General features: G+C 36.5%; 1 protein-coding gene and 1 pseudogene across 1 annotated transcript in view; one reads left to right on the top strand and one right to left on the bottom strand.

Annotated features, from left to right (window-relative positions):
- Poc1b (POC1 centriolar protein B) overlaps positions 1-23,531 on the bottom strand; it is an 82,355-nt gene that overhangs the window by 30,908 nt on the left and 27,916 nt on the right. The window contains exons 5-9 of the mRNA XM_026397263.2: positions 9,684-9,791; positions 9,181-9,296; positions 7,697-7,830; positions 5,677-5,745; positions 4,562-4,714 (exon numbers count right to left, since the gene is read on the bottom strand). Of these exons, the coding sequence (XP_026253048.2) occupies positions 4,562-4,714; positions 5,677-5,745; positions 7,697-7,830; positions 9,181-9,296; positions 9,684-9,791 (580 nt within the window). The remainder of the gene's footprint in view (positions 1-4,561; positions 4,715-5,676; positions 5,746-7,696; positions 7,831-9,180; positions 9,297-9,683; positions 9,792-23,531) is intronic.
- On the top strand, positions 16,239-17,290 carry LOC113188794 (nocturnin pseudogene; annotated as a pseudogene).

Raw genomic sequence — 23,531 nt, 5'->3', positions numbered from 1 at the left:
TCTGAAAATATAAATTCAGAATTCATATATATAAATCTAAAAATCTTAATATTAAATGAAAAGGCAAGTTACAGAAATAAATATTCAATATGCTTTCATCGATATGAAGTCCAAAAACATTTATAGGTGAATAACATATTTTAAACATATATAGAAAAAAACACAAAGAAAAACAAGGGAATGATTACCTACAATGATGACTACCTTTGAGGAAAGTTATTTCAAAATCCAAACAGACCAAAAACAAACAAAAATTCAAACAACATTAATACAAAGAAATAAACAAAGGAAAAGACAGATGCAGAACTTTATGTCAAATGAATGGTCCTAACAGGAAGGCACTAAAGAACCTCCCAGAAGAATCTGTTGCCCAAGTGCTTAGACAGTGAGAGCTGCTTCCGATGGAGGAAATGCGGCTGAATGCGGCCTTAAAAAGGCTTAGAAGACAAAACCAGAGAGATGAGTTAAAGAGCATTTCTCAGCACAGTGGCAGAAAGCTGACAGTACTTTTTGCACGGGGTAGAAAAAAGAGACAATTAGAGAGGTTGGCAAGGGTCAAATTATAAAGGGTGAAGGGATTTGGCAAAGCAGAAAAAGTTGATATCTAAAGTATACTTTAGAAAGGTTAATCTGGGAGGGATGTGTAGAATATAAAGAATAAGTTGGTGTAGCAGTGGAGACACTACTGTGGTAGTCCAACACTGCTGCAAGGAAGGCTGAGCTGGCAGTTAGAAGACTAGAATGATTTTTAAGACACTTATCAGTCTTGATGGGTATACATGTCGTTTCAGAAACAGAACATTTTATAATTATCCAGCCAAACGGTGCTAGGCATGGAGTTGCATGTGTCCAGTAATTGCCTTGTTACAGTAAAGGAGGGAAAAATCTGTGTAGGATGAGCATGAGGGACTACTGTCCAGCCAGCCGGCACTCTGCTTCTTTCTGGCTGTTCCATAAAGCAGAAAGCAACCAAGCCTCCAGCTGTAAACTGAGTCTGCATCGAAGGCAAAGACAAGTAACCTGGGGGTGACTTATTTTCTTTTCAGTCTTAGTTCAGTTGTCCAGAGATTGCTTTCAGACATTTTATTCTCTTCTATCTACTGCCACCTAGTGTAAATAGTAAGATGTTTACCAATGAAAATACAATTTGGTCTAACCATTTGAAATTGGAATTGCTCAAAAAAATTAAATCAGACCCTGGGTTCGATCCTCAGCACCACATAAAAATAAATAAGTGAAATAAAGATGTCGTGTCCAACTGCAACTAAAAAATAAAATTTAAAAAAATTAAATCACATGAAAAGAGGAAGCACCTCATAGTAAAAACCTTGACCTTCTACAAGCACTATAGTTTATTAATCATAAATTGACACTGCACAGTTTCTATCCTGATTCATACTCTTTCATTCTAAGTGAAAGTTTTAAATTAAATAGATTTTTGGCTCTGGAGATTTCCATATGCCTTAATTTGAAGTAAAGTGTTTAAAAAAACAATTTGAGTTGGGCAGTAGTGCATGCCTGTAATCTTAGCTACTCAGAAGGCTTGAGACCCTATTTCAAAAATAAAATAAAATAAAATTTTAAAAAGGCTTTGGATGGGCTCAGGGCAGACTGCCCTGGGTTCAATCCCCAGTACCATTCCCCCAACCCCCTATCCGCACACACACAGCGAAAAGGAAAATAAATAATAGATAGAAAACCACAAAGTAAAAGAAAAAAAATTAGCAATTAATAATTTTATCATAATATTATAATTATATAATATATATATATAATTATATAATTATTATCCTCTGCTTTATTATGAAATTTTTATCAAAAACACAAACACAAACAAAAAACCCTGAACAATTAGATGTTCATATGCAGACTCTTACTATTTCCTTGGCAAGTCATATCATAGGATTTACAAAACTAAGCCATATACTTAAATTCAAGCAGTAATGAGAGTGTGAAGATAATTTAAACTGTATATATAAGGTTGACTTCCTTAAGGTAAAACAAAAAGAACAATAACAAAACCCCTCAATCACAATGCTCTTTCTGTAGTACAAGTGAACTCTAATTCCAGAATGAAAAGTCAGTTTTTAATAGAATTTTTAAGTTTACATTTGAAAAATACAGTTGAGAGAGGCTTTGCGTGGCCTGGGTCATCCTGACCTCGAAATACTAAACAACCCAGGTGGATTTTTCAGCTTTCTGGCTGTACAGTCAGGTCAGAGCTACTCAGACAACTTACTGACATTTTAAAGAAAGTCTAGCTTTCTTAAGTGGACATGGGCTGCCAGTAAATCACAGAGAAAATGGCTTGCATCTCTATGTTGAGATAGCACTGTGTCATGAAAATACTGAATAGGAGTGAGGAGATCTAGGCCTGGCCTCACTACTCTGGTGAGGTGGCTAAGTAGATGATAGGGGAATAGGGTATCTCTTTCCTGATCATGCCCAGCCAAGCCACAGAAATGCTAAGATATCAAAAGTCAATACAATCAGCCTTAGTAACATAAGGAAACTCAAGTTAAATTAAAATATAGCTCACCTTTATTTTATATAAACATATGTAATTGCAGGGATCAATAAACATACCTACAGCTGAAGACATTGAATAAAAAATGAGATGAACAATAAGCAAATTATATTCTTTCTTTCAAAAAACAGAAGAAAAAATGATATAAGAAGTAGCATAAAGAAGTAATGAAGGGCTGGGGATGTGGCTCAAGCGGTAGCACGCTTGCCTGGCATACGCAGGGTGCTGGGTTTGATCCTCAGCACCACATAAAAAATAAAATAAAGATATTGTGTCCACCAAAAACTAAAAATAAATAAATAAATATTTAAAAATTCTGTCTCTGTCTCTCTCTTTAAAAAAAAGAAGAAGTAATGAAGCACAATGGCTAATTCTTTAGAAGAACAGAAAGACTGTCAGAAAAAAAAGAGGAAGAAAATTATAGCAAATAATTGAAAATCAATACAATCAAGGAAAAATTATGACAGAAATCCAAAGATATAAATGGATTAAACAAAATTTAAAAAATAGTTTAAAAAATTATGAAAGAAAAAAACATATATACACTTGTACAACTGAGGCCAACAGAAATGCCTGAGGTAACAGAGAGGATCAAGACTAAGGAAATCAAAATTTAAGAAAGTAATTGATGAGACTGGGGTTGTGGCTCAGTGGTAGAGTGCCTACATAGCACAAGTGAGGCACTGGGTTTGATCCTCAGTACCTCATAAAAATAGATGAATAAAATAAAGTTATTATATCCATCTACAATTTAAAAATATTAAAAATAAAAAGAAGAGGAGAAGGAGGGGGAAGAGGGAAGGAGGAGGAGGAAGAGAAGGAGAAAGAGAAGAAGGATGAGGAGGAGGAAGAAGAGGAGGAAGAAAGAAAGAGGAAGAAGTAGAAGAGGAGGAGAAGGAGGAGGGAAGAAGAAGGAGGAGAAGGAGGAGGAGGATAAAAGGGAGAAGGAGGAGGAAGAGAAGGAGGAGGAGGAGGAAGAGAGGAAGAGGAGAAAGAGGAAGAGGAAGAAGAGGAGGAGGGAGAAGAAATTGATGTGGAAGACCACAGAGCTGAGAACAAAGCCTGAAATAGTGACAGGCTACTGTGTATTGCCACTCAGGAACAAGTTTCAGAACTCAAAATACCCACTCTAAATGCAAAGAAAATCTCTTAAATGGTTTAAAAAAAGAAAAAGAATCAGATAAAAAGATAAACAGGCAATAGTGATTTCTGATACTAGCTCTTGGAAAAGAAAAGAGATTAAGAAGAATTATACAAAATGGCAATCAGCAGGCTAACACCAGCTAAATATCCAGCGAAGAATTTCTCTTTGATGAGAGCATATGTAAATCTATATGACCTAAGGGAACACATAAACAAAACTAAGGTAAAGGGATCAGGTGAAGTTCAGTGGCAGGTAGAGTGTTTGCCTAGCATGTGCAAGGCCCTGATTTCAACCCCCAGTACTGAGAAAAACAAAACAAACAACACAAAACTAGAGTTAAATAATTACATATCCAAAAATATATGAAGGCAAGTAATAAAATGGTTTTAGTTATTAGGCTTATGCTTAACTCTCTTCTTTTTCTGGTCATAAGATTTTCTTTTCTTTCTTTCCTTCTTTCTTTCTTTCTTTTCTTTTTTTTTTTTTTAACTACAGAAGGGTTTTAAGATACCTATTTCAACAACTGTAATGAAAATTTGTACCCTTTATTCCCAGTCCCTTGACATACTTCATATGATGACCTCCCTAAAAATGTCTTGAATATGAGGCCAGCCAGACCACTCAGTCACCTGAGGCCTTAGATTTCATTTCTTATATTATTGTCACACAATTTTTAGCTTTATTTCAAGGCCTTCAAGAAGTGAATAAAAAAGGCTTTCACATTATTATACACTACCACATGCATATAGTTTTATTAGTGAAAACAATAGACTTTCTCAAAGTGGTGCTATTTTAGGGCAGGACTAGGTTTTATATAACTAAATATAATTTCAAACACCTACTTGAGTAAAACCTCCAAACTGTAGGACAAATATGCACAAAATACTCACTTCAACAGTCTCTAATTTTCTTTCATGAGTATGTGGTGTTCTTGGGTAAATATCAAGCAGGTGTGGTGGTGAATCAAAATGCAGTCTTTTGAGATTTCTTTTATTAATATCTTTACAATGCAATTCATCAAAGTTAGTCCTCCACAATAAGACCTATAAAAAAGTCAATAATGTTGGTAGTTATTTGTTTGCAATGTATAAACAACATAAATGACTTATTTATAAGAAGCCAAATATACAGAATTGTCCCTCAAATTAGTCAAAAAGGATATATATCTATCTCCATACACACATACACATGCATGTATATTTCAGCAGTGTTACTGTTTCTCCATACTTTTTTAGACATAGTGGGGAGAGAAATTTAGTATTTCAAGTTGCTTTCATGTCTGCCTTAAAATTCATAATAAGATAATATTATATTAACTTAAAATTCTCTTGTTTTCCCAAAAGTCCAAACCATGCTTTTGATTAGGTCATCTACTTTATTTAATAAATCTGACTATAAATAATTTTGGCCATTTCAAATAAATGCAAATAAGCTTCATAAATGATTAATACTTATCACCCTCAAGAAGCTTAACATTTGTTTTCCACAAAAACAAGATATATAGAAAAAGATTTTGGGGGCCTGGGGATGTGGCTCAAGCGGTAGCGCACTCGCCTGGCATGCGTGCGGCCCGGGTTCGATCCTCAGCACCACATACCAACAAAGATGTTGTGTCCGCCGAGAACTAAAAAATAAATATTAAAAATTCTCTCTCTCTCTCCCCTCTCTCCTCTCTCTCTCTTTAAAAAAAAAAAAAAATTTGGAAATAATCCAAGCAAAAGCACTATACCATAAAACTACACATTCCGTGTCAGTTACATGCATAATTAAGTGTGAAATCAGCAAAAGAAAATAACTGCTGAATTCCAAAAACTATTATAATTGGAACTGTTTCAGCTATGAGATAGCAGACTTCCTGTCACTAAATTGAAATATAAACCCATGGCTAATCATCTTAACATACACAAACTAGCTGGCCATAAAAATCCCAACAGAGGTCAAAGATTGCTTTATTCAAATCAAATTACTCTATCCCATCAAAGAGAGATCGGAAAGATGTACAAACCTGTGTGTCTGCACCTCCTGATGTAAATTGCTCTCCACTTCTGGAAAATGAAACAGTAAATACAGGTCCCTGAGACATAAAGGGAGACAAAAGAAACACTGGTAATGCTTCCTGATGGCAAAGAAGACTGTGAGTACCAATTTTTCATCACAATTTATATAGAGTACTTATGCAGTAAGTCTGACAGAACATATCTAGTTTCTAGCAACTAATACTTACAGAGGAAAGACAAAGAACCAACTCAATTAAAACCCAATTAAATAATACTAAACAAAAAAGGAATGCTAACAATTAATAAAAAAAATAATCTCCTTTAAAGACAAGTTTGTACATGTGTAAGTTAATCAGAATTTCTGCTAAGATCTTCTGCCTTTATATTCTGTAGTCAACTAACTGAGTACTTAGCAGAAATTGAATGATAAATCTGTAGGGGATGGGAAGGAGCCTACATAAACAAAGGTCATTTCCTGAACACAATGGGAAATGAGTTCTCCCTTCTGAAGTAGGCAGTTGTGAGCTACTAAAAGCAGGGCATAGATAGGAGAGATGTGACTCTGAAAATCAATAGCACAACTGTGATAATGAAGAACTGGAGCAAGAGTGAATGACTGGAAGCCAGTGTGGCAGTTACTGCCACCACCTAGGTGAGGAATAAGGGATTCACAAGTGAGGGATGCATTCAGCACCGCATTCAGCATAGCCGTCAGATGCATGGCCTCCAGGTCAGTCTTCAGTCAAGATAAGAGGGATTATTTTCTCCTCTCAAATATTAATATGTTCTGTTCATTTTAATATGCCTTTAACCTATATAAGACAAGTTTGGGGAAAAAACATCTGGTATTTTTCAATAGACCAATCCAGACTTAAGAATATTAAAGCTTCATCAACATCCTCATCTTCAGATTATGAAAAATTCCATCTTCATGTATAGTGTTTTTCTCTTAAATAGTTTATCTTTTTAGTTATTTTGTACTTCTTTCATGAATATTTAAGTCCTTGTCCACTTTTATGGGTTGTGTTTATTCAGCTTAAGTTTATATGTATGCATATATCTGAGCTGGTTAGTCTACTTATGCTTCCCCTTAACAGAACAAACGATAAAGCAAAGCAAGGCAGGAAATACAATGGTGGAAAGAACCCCATAAAGTTCACTCTATTTTTTTTTACCTAAACAGCCTATACTTGGTTAAAAGGAAGTATCTAGTATAATAAAAAAAAAAAAGAGAGAGAGAATGTTATTAAAAAATCAGAGAAGTCTGAATATTTACCTATAAAGGAGGAATACTTTATATACTTCTAAAAATCCTTAATTCCTCTTCCCTACTTGGTTCTAAGCACATTGAGAAATAAGAAATAAATGAGGCACATGGGAGGAAAAATATTACCTTTTTAAAAAGGAAAGAAAAAAAAAAACCTAACAAAAGCTTATAGAAAGAGAATGTGGCTTTTATGCAAGGCTTTCTAGAACTGATGCCCACAATGAGCCAGGTTTGACTGAGTCACAGGCAACACTGGATAAGGACAACTCTCTCCTAAGAAGTATCACAGAAAAACAGTGAAGTCAGGCTCACTACTAAGGCTGGAGAGTGAAAATGCTGGGCTACCTTACCAGGGTTCTCCTGCTAAACTCACCAATCAGAGGAAGCAAGGGAGGCTATTAAAGCTAGTGAAAAAGGCTCCACATGATAGAAAGATCAGAAGTAATAAATAAACTTACCCACCACCATTTAACTAACCACCATTTAACTAATCACACTGTGCTACATTCTGATGAGGACAGTGCCATTTACTTAATGGTCATTGAAAGATATTGATTTTGACAAGAATTACAATAAATGGTGTTTCTAAGAGTTATTTCTAGAGCAAAAAAACATAGTCTTGGAAATAAATTTTTTTTTTTTTTTGGTTTGGTGATAATGGCAAAGTATGCTACAACCTAGAAAAACAATAAAGGCATATAATAAAATGGATCAAGATTTTAAAATACATATTATTTAAAAAGCAAAAATCTTAATAATACCGTATGTCCTTGAAGTGTATATATGAGTCTTCCTTCTAAGAGATCCAGAATCTTAAGTGTACCATCTGAAGAGGCAGTGATCAGATAGTTACCCGAAGGATGGAATGATATACTATTAACTCCACAGCTGTGAACTAATTTGTAGAAAATCAAAGCAAAAATTCAGTTAACAATTATTTTTTATTATGTCATATGATCTTTAATAACTTCATAGTTGCATTTCAATACAATTTATTTTTACTTATAATAATTATACATATGGACTATAACATACATAATTATATGTATGTTACAAGGCAAAAGAAGGACCTTTTTACCTTATATCAATTTTAGTTTGAAAACAAGAATCAATTACAGGCCATTTTCCCATAACACCAACATTTTTTATACCTAAGATAAATATTTTGACCATACCCAACATTAAGCTTCCAGTTGAGACAGAATAACTTTGTGTGAGAAGTCAGGTATAGAAATTGACATTGAATTCTGAATCTCAAAAGAGTTATATGAGTCCAACTAGATATCATAACTGGTAGAAAACGATTTCCTACCGTGCCTATGTATTGAAACTAAAAGAGAAGTGAGTTATAAAGATAATCTTATTGACCACATAACTGTAAAGTCTTTGGCTATATCACCTATATAATTAAGAATTAATTGCAAACAGCTCATATAAGGTATATAACCTAGCCTCAGATTAAATTTAATAACCAATTAGGGGTTTGGGATTAAGGGTACAGAGTGTAGAGATATATGTGAAAGGCAAAATCCTGCCACTGAGTCTGAGAATTCATTTCTAGATACCATCCTTCCAATAGGAGGCAGTACAATGCAGTGATCAAAACTTGGTTCTTCCTTGCACTTTGTCAGCAGAAAGACCTAAGACAGTTATAGCAATTATTTAAGAAAGTTACTGTCTTTAAGACTCAATTTCCTTATCTTTAAAATGGAGGAAATATGATACCTATTAGGAATACTGAGGACTTAGCACAGTGTCTGCTACATAGTGAACAATGAGTAAGCAATAGCTATTATTATACTCAGGTGCAATAACATTGTGGATTTATATAATTCTAATATAAGCCAAGAAAACTCACTCACTTCTCTTTTAGTTTCAATACATAGGCACAATAGGAAATTGCTTTCTACCAGTTATGATATCTAGTTGGACTCATATAACTCTTTTGAGATTCAGAATTCAATGTCAGTTTCTATACCTGACTTCTCACACAAAGTAGCTAACTAGAGTTTGAAAACCCCACAGTAACTTCTTCTTTTTAAATAGCCCTAATATTATTTTTTAAAATCCCTTTACCTCCCTCTTCCCTCTTGCTTCTACTATTGATGGGAGCTACTACACAGTTTATGGCCAATTCAAAGGCAGCCCCTGACGCCCATGTAGAGAGCCAAACTACACCAAAGAGGGGAATGGGTGCTTCCCAGTGCAGCATTCAGAACCTGCATGCTTTTGTTAGCTGACTTACCTTGATAATGCTGGAGTAACTTGTTCACTCTGATATCCCAGATCCTTACACTATGATCAGAACCTGCTGAAGCTATGCATGTACCATTAGGATTAAAGTCCACAAAATTTGCAAATCTAAGAGGAAAGATTAAGATGGACCAATATTTTGATTTCTTTTTTTTATTTGTTGTTTTTAGATATACATGAAGTAGGGCATATTTTGACATATTATACGTACATGATGGGGTGCAACCCATTACAATTTTGATCCCATTCTTGTGGCTGAACATAATGTGGAGTTTCACTGGTTGTGTATTCATATGAGTATAGAAACGTTATGTCCAATTAATTCTATTATCTTTCCTATTCCTATTACTCCTCCCTTCCCTTTATTCTCCTTTGTCTAATCTAATGAGCTTCTATACTTCCCTTCCCTATCCTCATTTCTTTTTAAAAATGCTACAATGACATGTCTCCTTAGCAAACTGATCCATACAAACATGTACAAAGGATGAGACTTACCCTACAGAATCTGAGAGGTTATTAACACACTGCTTATTTGTGGTATCCCATATTTTAATAGTTTTATCCTCACTGCATGATACAATTAATCTTCCATCAGGTGAAAATCTAGAAAGCAGAGGAAATAAGATTCTGTTTGTAAAAAGCTCCCAACAGTTACCACCCTACACTGCCACAGCATATGCAAGTCACGCTGTACATATGGCACACCAGGCTACTTTTACCACACCATGGGCCAAGTCATATTTTGCAACCAGCATCTTTCTAACCAAATATCATATGATGAACAATATTAACAAACCCTGAAAGGTCAAAATATGCTATGTAGACTAACGAATTTTCTTTTTATTCTTTTATTCAAATAATTTAGTTTTATGGTATTTAGTTTTTTATTCAACTCTGCACAGCTTCCAAGCCAACTACCTTGTATTTTTAAAGTACTGTATTTCTTTCTTCTTTTTCTGTCATTTTTCAATATTATCCATATGACTCAAGAGAGCCTTTTCTACTCATCCTACCAATCTTCAGCAAAGCTTTTTGTAAGAAAGGGATTGGTGAGAATTAAATTAAGTGACATCAACCAAAAAAGAAACTAACTCCTCAAGCCTATAACTTCCAGGATGTGGGGAGGCCAGAGAGCTCCAGTGGACTGAAAGTAGGACAGCTCGTGTAGACAGGAGAGAAGCTCGTCCATGGACAAACCTATCCCCACAGGCTCTATTAGCAAACACAAGGAAGATCTCAGACACCTCCTCTACTGCTTACTGCTTTTCAGCTGTCTGTTTTTCTCAGATCCTTTTTTTTTTTTTTTTTAAAGAGGGCCAAACAGAAAATGAAAGAAATTTTTGACTATTAGGAAACTATGAATAGGTATGTTTACTTTTAACATTCAGCAATACCAAAAAACAAAAAACAGATTTAAGCCATAGGCTTATCACGTTTCAATTTCCTTTATAGTTTCCTTCTACACCCAGAGTCCAGATTATTGTAAGTCATTAATTAAGGGTGTGGAACATAATTGGAAGTTTCTTCTCGCACCAACACCCCCATCCCACTCTTAAGGTTGACCTAAAAATAATTCTTCCTGAGAGAAACTTTGAATCTGGCATTTATGATTCACCATGTAAGAAGAAGGATTAAAAAAAAATAAATATAATTAAGTTCTATGTGAAATAATCTTTCAAAAGTCATGAAAATAGTCTTGTAAGTTAATCTTCCATGCTGTATAAAATCCATCTTATTTTATAACTGATAGTATTTTATTAATCTTTTTCTCCAGAAAATGTATAAGAAAATAAAAATAAAAGAAATATAGAGAATAGTATTATAGAAATGCACTAACTAGAGGAAACTTACAGAAACTGGGGAAGAAAAATCTACTCAGTAGCCACATGAAAATAAACTTAGTATAATAACTATAAATAACTAATGCAGGAATCAAATTGTCTCTTCTTTTTAAAAAATGACAATGTGAATAGCTGAATCATAAAAATATTTCTAAATGATGCCATTTTGAGAAAACAATAAAGAAAAATGTCTAATAAAATGGAATGATTATATAATAACAAAGTATAGAAATTTCAGAGAAAATCCTACCTCTATCATCACATTATTATCCTACTCACATTTATTGAGCACATGTTCTAGAATGGCTCTTAATATTTTACCTATAGCAACTAATTTACTTTTCAAAATAATCCTATAAAACAAGGTGCTATTGCTTGCCTTGATTTACATTTGAATAAACTTGGCACATAAAGTTTAGGGAACTGCCAGTCATGTGGTCAGTAAGGAGAGTTTGAACCAGGTTTGAACCAGGCTGTTTCCATAGCCCAACTTCAGAACTAATTTGCTAAAGTCTCTGACAAAAAAACAAAAAAAAAAAGTGTTTTCTACTGCCCAAATTATCTAGAACACTGAAAGTTCTAGGTGGCTTCTGTGGAAACCATAGATTGTTCTAAAGTAGATGGATATGGTAAGGCAGTGAGCTTAAGAGGGCCCAAACCATACTTTAATAAAAGTGCATGTGTGCTGCCACAAGCTGTAAGGAGAACAAGCATGGTTCCTGTCCTTGAGGAGTTTTAGAGGGGAGATATTCATTCACTGAGTCATTCAAAGATTTACTATGCACCTGCCAGTAGCCAGCACCGGCAGGACCCTGGATAACAGAAATATAGTTGTGAATAAGATTAATAAGCTCCCTGCTCACATGAAGCTTTCATTCTAGGGAGGTAGAAGGACATATAAAAGATATAATTTAGATAGTGATACAAGAAATGTACCAAGCCAGGCATGGTGGCGCATGCCTGTAATCTCAGCAACTTAGGAGGCTGAGGCAGGAGGATCACAAGTTCAAACCCAGCCTCAGCAACTTATCGAGGGCCTAAGCAACTTAACAAGACCCTATCTCAAAATGAAAAATAAAAAGAACTTGGGAATGTGGTTCAGATCTAGGATCAATCCCCAGTTTAAAAACAAGCAAACAAACAAACAAACAAAACCCACAAAAAAACCAAAAATACCAAAAAAAAAAAAAAAGTTGTAATTTGTCAACAGAAGCCTCTCTGAAGAAACAGAATTTTAAAGAAACTTGTGAATAAGGAAAAGCAGGTGATCTTGATTAGCTAAAAAATCATTCTGAGCAGAAGGGTTCAAAGTCTGGGAGTAATTTCCACACACTAAAGAGATAAGTGGGGGCCAGGCATGGTGGTGCACCCTTGTAATCCCAGCAGTTTGTGAGGCTGAGGTAGGAGGATAATGAGTTCAAAGCCAGCTTCAGCAACTTAGCAAAACCCCGTCTCAAAATAAAAAATAAAAAAGGGCTGGGGATGTGGCTCAATGGTAAAGCATCCCTGGGTTTGATCCAACCCAGAGACAGATGAGAATGAGATGAGTGGAGGTGGAGGCTGAGAGAAACCCGTACCAGAGGGAGTGAGTTTCCATGTTCAACATAATACACCCACAGCGGGTGTCAGGGTTAAGGCCTTTGCCCTTCTCTATATACTACAATTCCTGCATCTGTTTCTTAACCTTTGGAGGGGTTGAAAGTAAAAATGGTGGTTTCTATCTCCTCTTCCCTTTTATTTTTAATCAGAGACATCAAAAATAGATTAGCATAAAAAACAGCAACAACAAAAACCAGGCCTCTCATAGAGCTGCTAATTTCAAGAATGTTAAGATATAAAATTTCTATTAAGAATTAGCAGATTTCTGACTATCCAATTCAGTACCACCCAGACGCCTTTAAAACTTCCTGAGTGTGTGTCACCGACATGGATATTAGTCAATGGTGACTAATGGATCAGCAGACAGGGACTGTCTGAAAGGCACCTGTGAAGTCAACTGAACTAATCCTTCAAGAAATTAGGACAATCTTGTACTTTTTTTCTAGAAAAACTGGTTCACATGTCCTTGAGAGTATCCCAAATTATATAACACAAGTTCTTTAACTTGGAGTCTATGAAGTTCCTGAAACAGCATATAAAATATTGCCTATGTGCATAGACTAGAGCTCTTAACACTGAGCTACAGTCCCAATTCTGCTTCGGAAATTTATTATCATTAATATAAATTTTCTATGAAAACATATTTCCAGGCTTCAGGATTCTAAGATGAAACAAGGCAGTTACTGTTCCATGTCTCATAAGAAACAAATCATGAGCATGAAGAACTCTGAAGCCAACAGGTTTTCAATAGGAAGAGAAACAGTCAAAGGTAGTAAAATAAGATGGCCCAGTAAGCAGAGTCCTGAATTCTAGGGCTAGAACTACAACCAGCCAACTATTAAATCTTGTGAATCTCACAAACATATAGGCATAATGAGGGAGTTTGGATTGTACTCAGACCTAAAATTTTCATATATGCATTAAAAAAATTGGCAGTCTCAAAGTCTGCTTTAACAGAATTTGGTGTTTACTTATGGAAGGTGAAATTCAAGGTAATCAACAAAGTGATTTTTTTTTTTTTAAGTGTTGGTCAGTATTAGAAGAGAAACCATCTGTTGAATATAGTTAACAGGATTAATTACTACAACAGCTAAAGGACAAAAAAGCAAATGAAAATGATATAAAAAGAACAAATGTACCATGAAACATGCTAATAGGTTGTTGGGTCATTTACTGTTTATGTGCAAAGACTTCTTTCTTGGGATCTCTAGCCATGAGTACAACTGACCCCTGGGCATCTCCTCTCAGGTATCCTGCAGGTGCTTCCAACACTGAACTAGCCAATCAGTCCTAATCTTCCTACCCCTCTGCTCCTTCAGTATTCTCTTTCTCAGTGAATGGGTTTCTCAATTCAGAAACTTAGGAGGAGTTCTGTTTGTTTCTTCTTTTCCTTCCAATTCCCCACATCACAGTCCATTATCAGGTCTCGACTCCTTTTACCATAAGTGGCCCTTCAGTCTTCTGATCTCCACAGCAACAAAAGTGATCTTTAGGGCTGGGGATGTGGCTCAAGCGGCAGCACGCTCACCTGGCATGCGTGCAGCCCGGGTTCGATCCTCAGCACCACATACAAACAAAGATGTTGTGTCTGCTGAGAACTAACTAACTAAATAAATAAATAAAAAATCTTAAAAAAAAAAAGTGATCTTTAAATCTAAAACTGGGTCACTTTTCTGCTTAAACCCTTCAATGGTTTCATATCTGCCTTGAGCAAAAGTCTGACATCCTTCCCTTGACTTGCAGTAGGTCCTCCTCCTCTTGTCTCATCTTCATTGCCCTACTCTTCCTGGCACTGTGCCATCTTCTCTTAGGTCCTCACATGCTGTTCCTGGTGCCTCAAACCCTGTTCCTCATTCTTTATATAGTTTAAAATACACAATAGGATTTTATATATCCTTCAGTGTCACTTCTTCAGAAGCTTTCCTCAGTACTACCACCTGCCCCAAATAGGTTAGCTCTCCAGGATGTGGTCTCACAGTGGCCCAGATTCACATTTACATCACACTCGCCACTGAGTGTCTGTTTGCTTCCTTCAACAGAAGACGGAGAGGCCATACCTGCTTCATTCATAGTTATATTCCAACACAGTGCCTGGCACTGAAAAGTTCCTTGGTAAATATTTAGGGAATTAAAAATTATTTTAAAAGAATAGAGGCTAATTTAATATTATATATAGCCAATGAAAGCTAATGTTTAAAATATTTTTAATTTGTTGGATACAACAATGTGAATACACTTAATGCCATAGAACTGTATGCATAAAAATGGTTAAAATGGTAGATGGTAATGGTTATATAGATGGTCCTTAACTTATGATGGCTGGATTTATGATTTTTCAACTATACAATAGTGTGAAGGCCATGCATTCAGCAGAAATGATTCTTCAAATTTTGACCTCTTTCCAGGCTAGAAATATGAGGTACAAACTGTCTCTATGCTTGGCAGCAGCAGTTCACTGGAGCTCCTAGGCATCGATGCAGTGACCAGGGGAACAACAACTGACAATCTACAACATATTGTGCTGTGATGCTAGGGTGTGCAGTAGGTTAGATGTATTACAGACATATTCATCTTAATGTTTTCAGCTTATGTTGAGTTATTGGGATGTAATTCCATCAAAACAGAGAAGCATCTCTATATATTTACCATAATAAAAAAAATCTTTGTAATTCAGAAGGTCAAAAGCTCACTTGTAATACTACCAAATGAAAATCAAAAGCCCATCTCCTTCCCCCTAAAATTAATACAGGATAAGCAATAATGTTGGAAAAGTTCTCTCATCATTAATTTCTACTTGTTTTTCTCTAAGGACATCATAAAGAAACATGTATGTCACAATATACACCACTTAAAAAATATAGGGCTACAGGGCTGGGGATGTGGCTCAAGCGGTAGTGCACTCGCCTGGCATGCGTGCGGCTCGGGTTCGATCCTCAGCACCACATACAAACAAAGATGTGTCCGCCGAAAACTAAAAAATAAATATTAAAATTCTCTCTCTCTCTCTCTCTTTAAAAAAAATATAGGGCTACAGTAATTTAAACTTTGAGAATAGTTCTAATGCAACTAAAAGAAGATAATTTTTGTACCTATAATATATTTAAAATCATAAATGTCTTAATTAAAGAAAAATCATTTTAAAAAAACTGGTAAATATTAAAAAGTCTAAAAGTTCAGATATATATATCTGAGAGAGAAGAGAGAGAAGTTTTTAATATTTATTTTTCAGTTTCAGTTTTTGGTGGACAAAACATCTTTATTTTATTTTTATGTGGTGCTGAGGATTGAACCCAGCACCCTGCGCATGCCAGGCAAGTGCATTACTGCTTGAGCCACATCCCCAGCCCTACACTAATATATATTTTTAAAGTGTGAGTATATTTCCCAGTAGGACAACTATTTTTAAACACTTATTTAAATTAAGATACATGGTCATAAACAATGGTTAGTCCAGAAAACTCAACTATTCATTTCTTCTGGCACTAATGGCTGCTGTCTCTGTAGCCACGTATAATAACTTCATAGAAAGTACTGGGGTTCCCCCACCCGTGATTGTCCCGCTCCCAAGACCCTTGGCACTGAGAGGTCATGTTCCCAGACAGCATGTTCGATGGGAAACGGCACAAGCAGACTCTTCAGTGCTCTCACCAAGACACTGAACAGCAGCACTGCTTCTCAGCACTTAGAGTATTTGGTGTCACCTGACTCAGAACATCTGGAGCCCATTGATCCTAAAGAGCTAGGAGTGCAGGGCTGTACTTATCTTCCCAGTTCCAGAGGGACTTTGTGGATCTGATGACAGAATGCCCCAATAGCCACTCACCCATTAGGGTCATGCAATGGAACATCCTCACCCAAGCTCTTGGAGAAGGCAAGGACAACTCTGTACAATGCCCTGCTGAAGCTCTCAAGTGGGAAGAGAGGAACTATCTTAGACTGGAGGAAATCCTTGCTTACCAGCCCGATATACTGTGCCTACAAGAGGTAGACCACTATTTTGACACTTTCATCTGCTCCTCAGTCCACTGGGCTATCAAGGTACCTTTTTCCTGAAGCCCTAGTCACCTTGTCTAGATGTCAAACACAACAATGGACCAGAGGGATGTGCCTTATTTTTACTCCAAAACAGATTCAAACTAGTCAACAGTGCCAATCAGGCTGACAGCCACGATGCTGAAAACCAATCAGGTGGCCATTGCTCAGACCCTAGAGTGCAAGGAATCAGGAGCACAGTTCTGCATTGCTGTCACCTAATGTAAAGCATGCACTGCCTGGGAGCGGTTTCAATCCGCTCAGGGCTGTGACCTTCTCCGTAACCTGCAGAACATCACCCAAGGTGCCAAGATTCCCCTGATAGTTTATGGGGACTTCAACACAGAGCCAACCAAAAAGGTCTACAAACACTTTGCTTCTTCCATCCTCAATCTGAACGGCGCCTACAAGCTGCTAAGTGCCTCTGTACATGACCTGAAGATCTGGACCTGAGGGGAATGCAGGCATGCCCTGTATTGCATCTGGTATTCCGAACTTGCTCTGAGCCTGCAGTCGGCTCTCACTGAAGAACAGTGACCCAACTGGCTTCCATCATTCAATTACCCCTCAGACCACCTTTCTCAAGTATATAACTTTAGCTTTAATGAGGAACCTGGCAGACTTTTCTAAAAGCTGATCTGGTCTTTTTAATCACAGGAGTCTTACCCAGGGATGTTTCAGGAAACTGAAATATAGGAAGTTGCCTAAGGAAGGGTTCCCAGGTTCTGTCATGTCCCTTCCTGCATTTCCAGCATGCCCTTGGGAAAGGATCCTGTTAGTTCACAAACCTTTTCAAAGAAAACCTGTAGCGAAAAAGATGTTTGCACTCCAGTTTTAGCTTATATTATTCTCCCTCCCTTATCATTACATTTTCAATCTGCCATTTAAGACATTCAGCTGGGCTTGTTTTGAAGCTTTTTCAGTTTGTCGACACTTTAAAAACCTGTGGACTTGCTTGAGTCCTCCGTAGCTAACAGTAAGTATGTAGAAAAATTTCCCTAGATCGAATTTCAAGTTATTTGTGAGTTTTTAAAATGTCACCAAGGTATGCATGGCAATATTTATTATTTTTATATCTTCATGTAAAACTAAATTATAGCATTATGAACATTTTTGAACCATACAAAACACAAGCTATAAAGTAATTTATAGTAATTTTCTTAAAGCTTTAAAAAGTTTTCATCTGGTGGTCTAACAATGTGTACAAAGCAGCTGTTCAGCCTGGAGGGGGTTTTGTTATTTAAGACTACATATAAGAACTCTGACAAATTCTTCATCAATACTCCTCACTCTGCCTCCATGTTTCCCATTATCATGTTTCTTGAAGAAATACTAGTTAGTGTTCCATTATATAATCATTGCTACGTATTGTACTTTTTCCATGGGATAATATTGGCATACATTTGAAAGTTACTCAGTGTCATTATCACTTGTGTTGGAATGTGCTTTTCACAATAATTATTTAGGAGCTGTTATGTGGCAATGGCTAACAAAGCCAGGAACTTCTTTTCAGAGATGTGAAGGTTGTTTTTTGTTTTGTTTTTTTTGGTAGTGGGGATTGAGCTCAAGTGCTTTACCACTGAGCTACATCCTTAGCCCTTTTTCTTTTTTTGTTTTGAGACAGGGTCTTCCTGAGTTGCCCAGGCTGGCCTCAAACTTGTGATACTGTTGCCTCAGCCTACTGAGCTGCTGGGATTACAGGCACCACCACCCTCAGCCAGAGATGGAAAACTTTATAGAAAGCCTGTATTTGGGCTGTCATAGAAAGTTTCTAAGAAAGCCAATGACTGTGGTTTAAATTATCTACAAAAAAGACTGTACGAAGTTAAAAAATAACCTGTAATTCTCAACCATCAGAAATAAAAGTGATAAAGGTAACAGGTGAATCCTCTTCCAAACAACATAATCCATGAGTAATAAACTGGTAAATATTTTATTGTATGAATTGTAAATATTTAAGATTAATAAATGGCCTTTTAAAGCTAGATGAAGAAGAGGAGGAGGAGGAGGAGGGGGAGGGTAAGTACTGGGCACACAGACAGACACAGAAATTTAATTATGTAAGCCCATGGCACACATTTAAAATCCTCAAACTAAATGAAGAAATGATCCTCTACATTCATTTAGATACCCTGAACATTCCCTGGGAGTGGTATCACTTAGCCAATTTTTAATGTTTGCTTGTTTAATTCATATACAGTTTTGTAAAATACATGGTATGAAATAAACACCCAACTTTATATTTTTCCAAATAGAAATCTAGTTATCTTCATTACATATTAAGGGTTGGGGATGTAGCTCCGTGGTAGAGAGTTTGCCTAGCATGTGCAAAGCTCAGGTTCAATCCCCAGCACTGAAGAAAACAAAACAAAACAAAACAAAACAAAAAAACATATTAAATAGTCTGTAGACTCCCTCACTAATTAGAAGTGTCATCTTTATCTAAAACAAGTTCCCATATACACATGAGTCTGCTTCTGAGCTTTCCATGACCTATTTTTTAAAATTCTGTACCATTACGACAATATTTTAATTACTATAATTTTATAGTATGTTTTAAGAACTGGTTGGACAAGTTTCTTTTAAATTTTTGTTCTTGTCAATATTTTTCATGGCTAATCTTACACACTTATATATTACATCCATGTAAACTTGAAATTAGCAAATTAGTTTCCACTAATTTCCTTTAAGAGAACTTCCAGTTCTGGCCATGGTGGGGAGAGCAATGGTTATCAGACTTGCTCCTCAATGATAAACAATCATACAACTGGGCAAAATACATGAAGTAACTATTTTTAAGCACTGGGAAGAGATTTAGACCTGTGAATCTTGAAAGACAGGAAATGTGTGAAATGAGCATAAAATCCATTTCATACCAGATTTCTTCCTTGGGAGTACTTTCTAAACTATGGTACATGGAAGTAGAGCCCAAGAAAATAGCAGTCTTACTGGGCAGAGAAACAGAAATCAGAATTCAAAACTCCCAAATTCATTCATTCTTTTCTCTATCATGGTGCTGGTGATCACACTCAAGGCCTCATACATGTTAGGCAAGTGCTGTATGGAAGAACTACATCTCCGCTCTGATGCTCAAGTTCTATCCACAGTTTGCTGACCACCAGGCGTTCAGTTGAGACCCTAGAAAGTTCAATGGCACTATACCCCACAAATAAAAGCTACTCTAAATCCTTCCTACAAAAGCTCAATGATCCATGTTTCAGCAGAATCTAGCTGGGTCAACAGAAAGTTAGTTCCTTATCATAACAAAACAATACTTTTTAGACAATGACAGCAGAATATGTATTCTCAAACATTTAACAATGTTTGGGAACACAATAAAAAAAATCACAGGACATACAAAAAAGGAAATTTTCACTTGGAAACTACATAGATGTTAGAATTAGCAGATGAGGATGTAAAATAATTTTTGCAAATATGTACAAGAATTTAAGGGAAAAGATGGGCATCATGAATGAATATATTGGGAACCTCACCAGAGAAATTAATGAATAAGCTTAACAGCAGACTGAACACTACATAAGAAAGGACCAGTGAACTTGAAGAGAGGTGAAAGAAACTATGCACAGGGAAAAAAAAAAGTTTGAAAAAAATGAACAAGTCCCAATAAACTATGGGATGATGACAAGTGGCCAAATATGCGAATTTGGAATCTCAAAAAGTGGTAACAAATTAAGGAAGAAAAATATATGAATAAAATATAAAAATATTTCCAAATATGATGAAAAAATAACAATTTTTAGATCCAAATAGTTCAATAAACTGCAAGAAAATAATTCCTAGGTCCATCGTGGTCAAATTACTAAAAACAAAAGATCTTAGAGCAGCAGAATAAAAAGATACATATACATTACAGTAAACATGACTGTTGCCCTCACAAAAAAAGATAATACAAAGCGGAAGAGAATAGAACAAAGTCTTAGTCCATTTGGGCTGTATAACAAAATACCACTTGGGCTTATGAACAACATAAATTTATTTCTCACAGCTCTGGAGGCCAGGAAATCCAAGCTCAAGGGGCTGGCAGGCTTATTTTTTGGTGAATTTATTTTTTGAAATATTATATATAAAATATCACAAAATTAATTTAAGAGTAGACTGTGATAAGAAAGCATACTATAACCTCTAGAGGTTACCACTGAACACAAAAATAGGACAAAGAAAAAAGCTAAAAAGTCAGTAGAGGAGATAAAATGGGATACAAAGAAATACTCAGTACAAAAGGAAGATAAAGAAACAACAACCAAATGGAATAGAAAACAGTAAGATGGTAGACTTATGTCTAATCATAGTTACATACATTTAAATGACTATGAACTCAAATTAAATAGCAGAGATTGCAGATCCAACTACTTACTAATAAAGTTACCCTCTGGCAATCAAATACATAAAGTGCATTCAACAGGTGATAGTAGCTACTGACAGTAGCAAATTCCCAAAACTAGGTGAAAATGTGTGAAATGACTTGAATACCACCTACAAGGAACTACAAAATCTCTATCAGGAAGAACTGAAACATGAGAGCAGCTAATAGTTAACATTAATTGACTCTTCATTAACTTTAATCTTCAAAATGACTACATGATGAAAGTACCTATGTGGGAAGCCATTTCTGACACGTGTTTGGGTGGCTCCTGTTAAGGGTCTGAGGCGTTCTGGCTATGTCGGAACTTTCCCGGCCCTTTCCTGATGAGAGAGCCCATCCGTGTGGGGGTGTGCCTGACCACTGACCCCAGGGTCCCAATCACTGACCCTGACCTTGGAGTGCAGTCCCCCCTCAACCTTCATTGGATGGAATTCTCCCCTGAATCTCTTGTTCCCCAATAAAAGGCTACTCCCAGGCGTGTTCAAACTCTCTCTCTCCTGCTAGCCCTGAGTAATCCTTGCTGCCCTGCTGGGCGGTTAGAGGAGGGAACCAGAGAGGGGAGCCGTCTCGGACCTGGCAATAGAAATAAGGTAACTGAGTCTGTGTGTTTTATTTCGATCTCTTCTAACTAACTTTATGCCTAGAACCTCATTAATGAAACCATTGTGCTGGCCACATGGTGGATACCTCCTCATACCTATTTTATAAGGGAGCAGACTAAGGCCTAGAGAGGTTAGCTAAGTGGCCAGAATCACATGACAGTGATACTGAATCCATGGAAGATACTATATCCACAGAAAGGAGGTGTCCAGCAATAGCAGGAGGCAGAGTCAGTGGGCAGGTCTCCCTTCTGTCCACTGGATTGTACCTGACCAGCAGAAACAGTCATGCATCATCCTAGCAGGTGTGGGGGAAAGATGGGCCCATCTCACTTTTGAACATGAGGAAACTATCCATCAAGATTTTTTCAACAAACTCCTCTTGCTTTATAGTTCCAGGCCTCATTAAATAACCTCTAATTACATCTGACTCTGTTGGCAAAGTAAGAAGGCCCTAATTAAGGTATGCAAAAGTTCTAGGCCCTCTTGCAGTTACCATTATCATTAAATAAGTAAACTGGTGAAGCCAGATTTAAAGTTAGGTAGTCAGTGTAGTTAGGTAAATCGGGTCTAATATCGAGTGAAATCTAAAATGGAGGCCATGCTGGGAATGACTCAGGGAAAACACAGGACAATTCATGGAATGTTAATGAAGTCCCGAAAAGGCCCTAGGCCAAAGTCCACCTCAAAGAAGTATTAATGAACAGCACCCAACAGATTTGGAGATAGCCCATCCCAGAGAAGTGATAAGCCCATCCCAAAAGTCCTTCCTGCCCTTTTGGCCCACCAGTGTCCCACCCCTCGGGCCCTCCAACCTACATTCCATCACCAAACCTATAAAAAGGGGAACACATTTGCCCGTCAACTGGATTCCACCTCTTGGGTCCCCTTCTTCCTCCGGGAGAAGTCTTTTCTGCTGTCCTTTAATAAACTTCTAATTTCTACTCTGACCTTGCCTTGGCGTGCTTCTTTGGTGTTATTCTTCAACATTGGGGAAGCAAGAACTCGTCACGGGTCAACAGCGGTAACACTGGCATCTGGTTTGTTTCAGAGTTGCTAAATTTATTAAGCATGACTCAGTTCTTGCTGAGTTTTCTCACCTCTGGATGCAGTCTGAAAAAAGGACTTTAAGTCTTGTAGATTTTTAGAAGAAAGTCCTGGATTAGGATGATTTCATCAAGGTTAAATTCTCACAGGAAGATGAATAAATAGTCTGGGGGCCTGAGTGGTCACTTGGGCCAACTAGTCATTCATCTGTACTGTCCTGTCCTAACTACAATAAGAGGAGTCAAGAAGAAAGATTATAATAAACATATAAGAAAGAATTCAAGAATGCTGTAGGGCACATATATAAAGTGGTCAAAAAGATGAAATCCTTAATCATTAAATTTAACCAAATTATTTACCAAAGAACATTCCTCCAGGGAGGCTGCTTCATTTCCCCATTTCTTCCAATGACTGATATATACATAGATCTGAGAGTTATCATAAACTAAACCACCTTCATTCTTTCTGGAAGGAATATACTTGATAAATAGCACCTATTATTAGAGTGTAAATGAAACATTCTGTTTGCTTAGTTAAGTCAATATTCAATGTTTTTCCTTATTGCCAAGAACTTGGGTGAGGGACATAAGTCATGATCAACTCAAGTTACATAATGTCTTTAAAAACTCAGGAAGATGTCCAGTGATAGTGATGAGAGAGATGGCTAAGAGTTGTGTAGTGACCAGCATGTGGGAGGCACTATTCTAGGTGCTATCTCTATATTTAAATATCTTAACAACCTATGTGGTAGGTTACTGTTATCATCATCCTAATTGAAGAAAAATTAAGGGAAGAAAACTGAGACACTAAGAAGTTAGGTGATTTCCCCAAAGGTCACATG

This window comes from Urocitellus parryii, chromosome 5 (assembly GCF_045843805.1).
Source record: "Urocitellus parryii isolate mUroPar1 chromosome 5, mUroPar1.hap1, whole genome shotgun sequence".
Lineage (NCBI taxonomy): Eukaryota > Metazoa > Chordata > Mammalia > Rodentia > Sciuridae > Urocitellus > Urocitellus parryii.
Note: the sequence above shows the minus strand (reverse complement) of the source record. Positions and strands in the feature narration are given on the sequence as shown.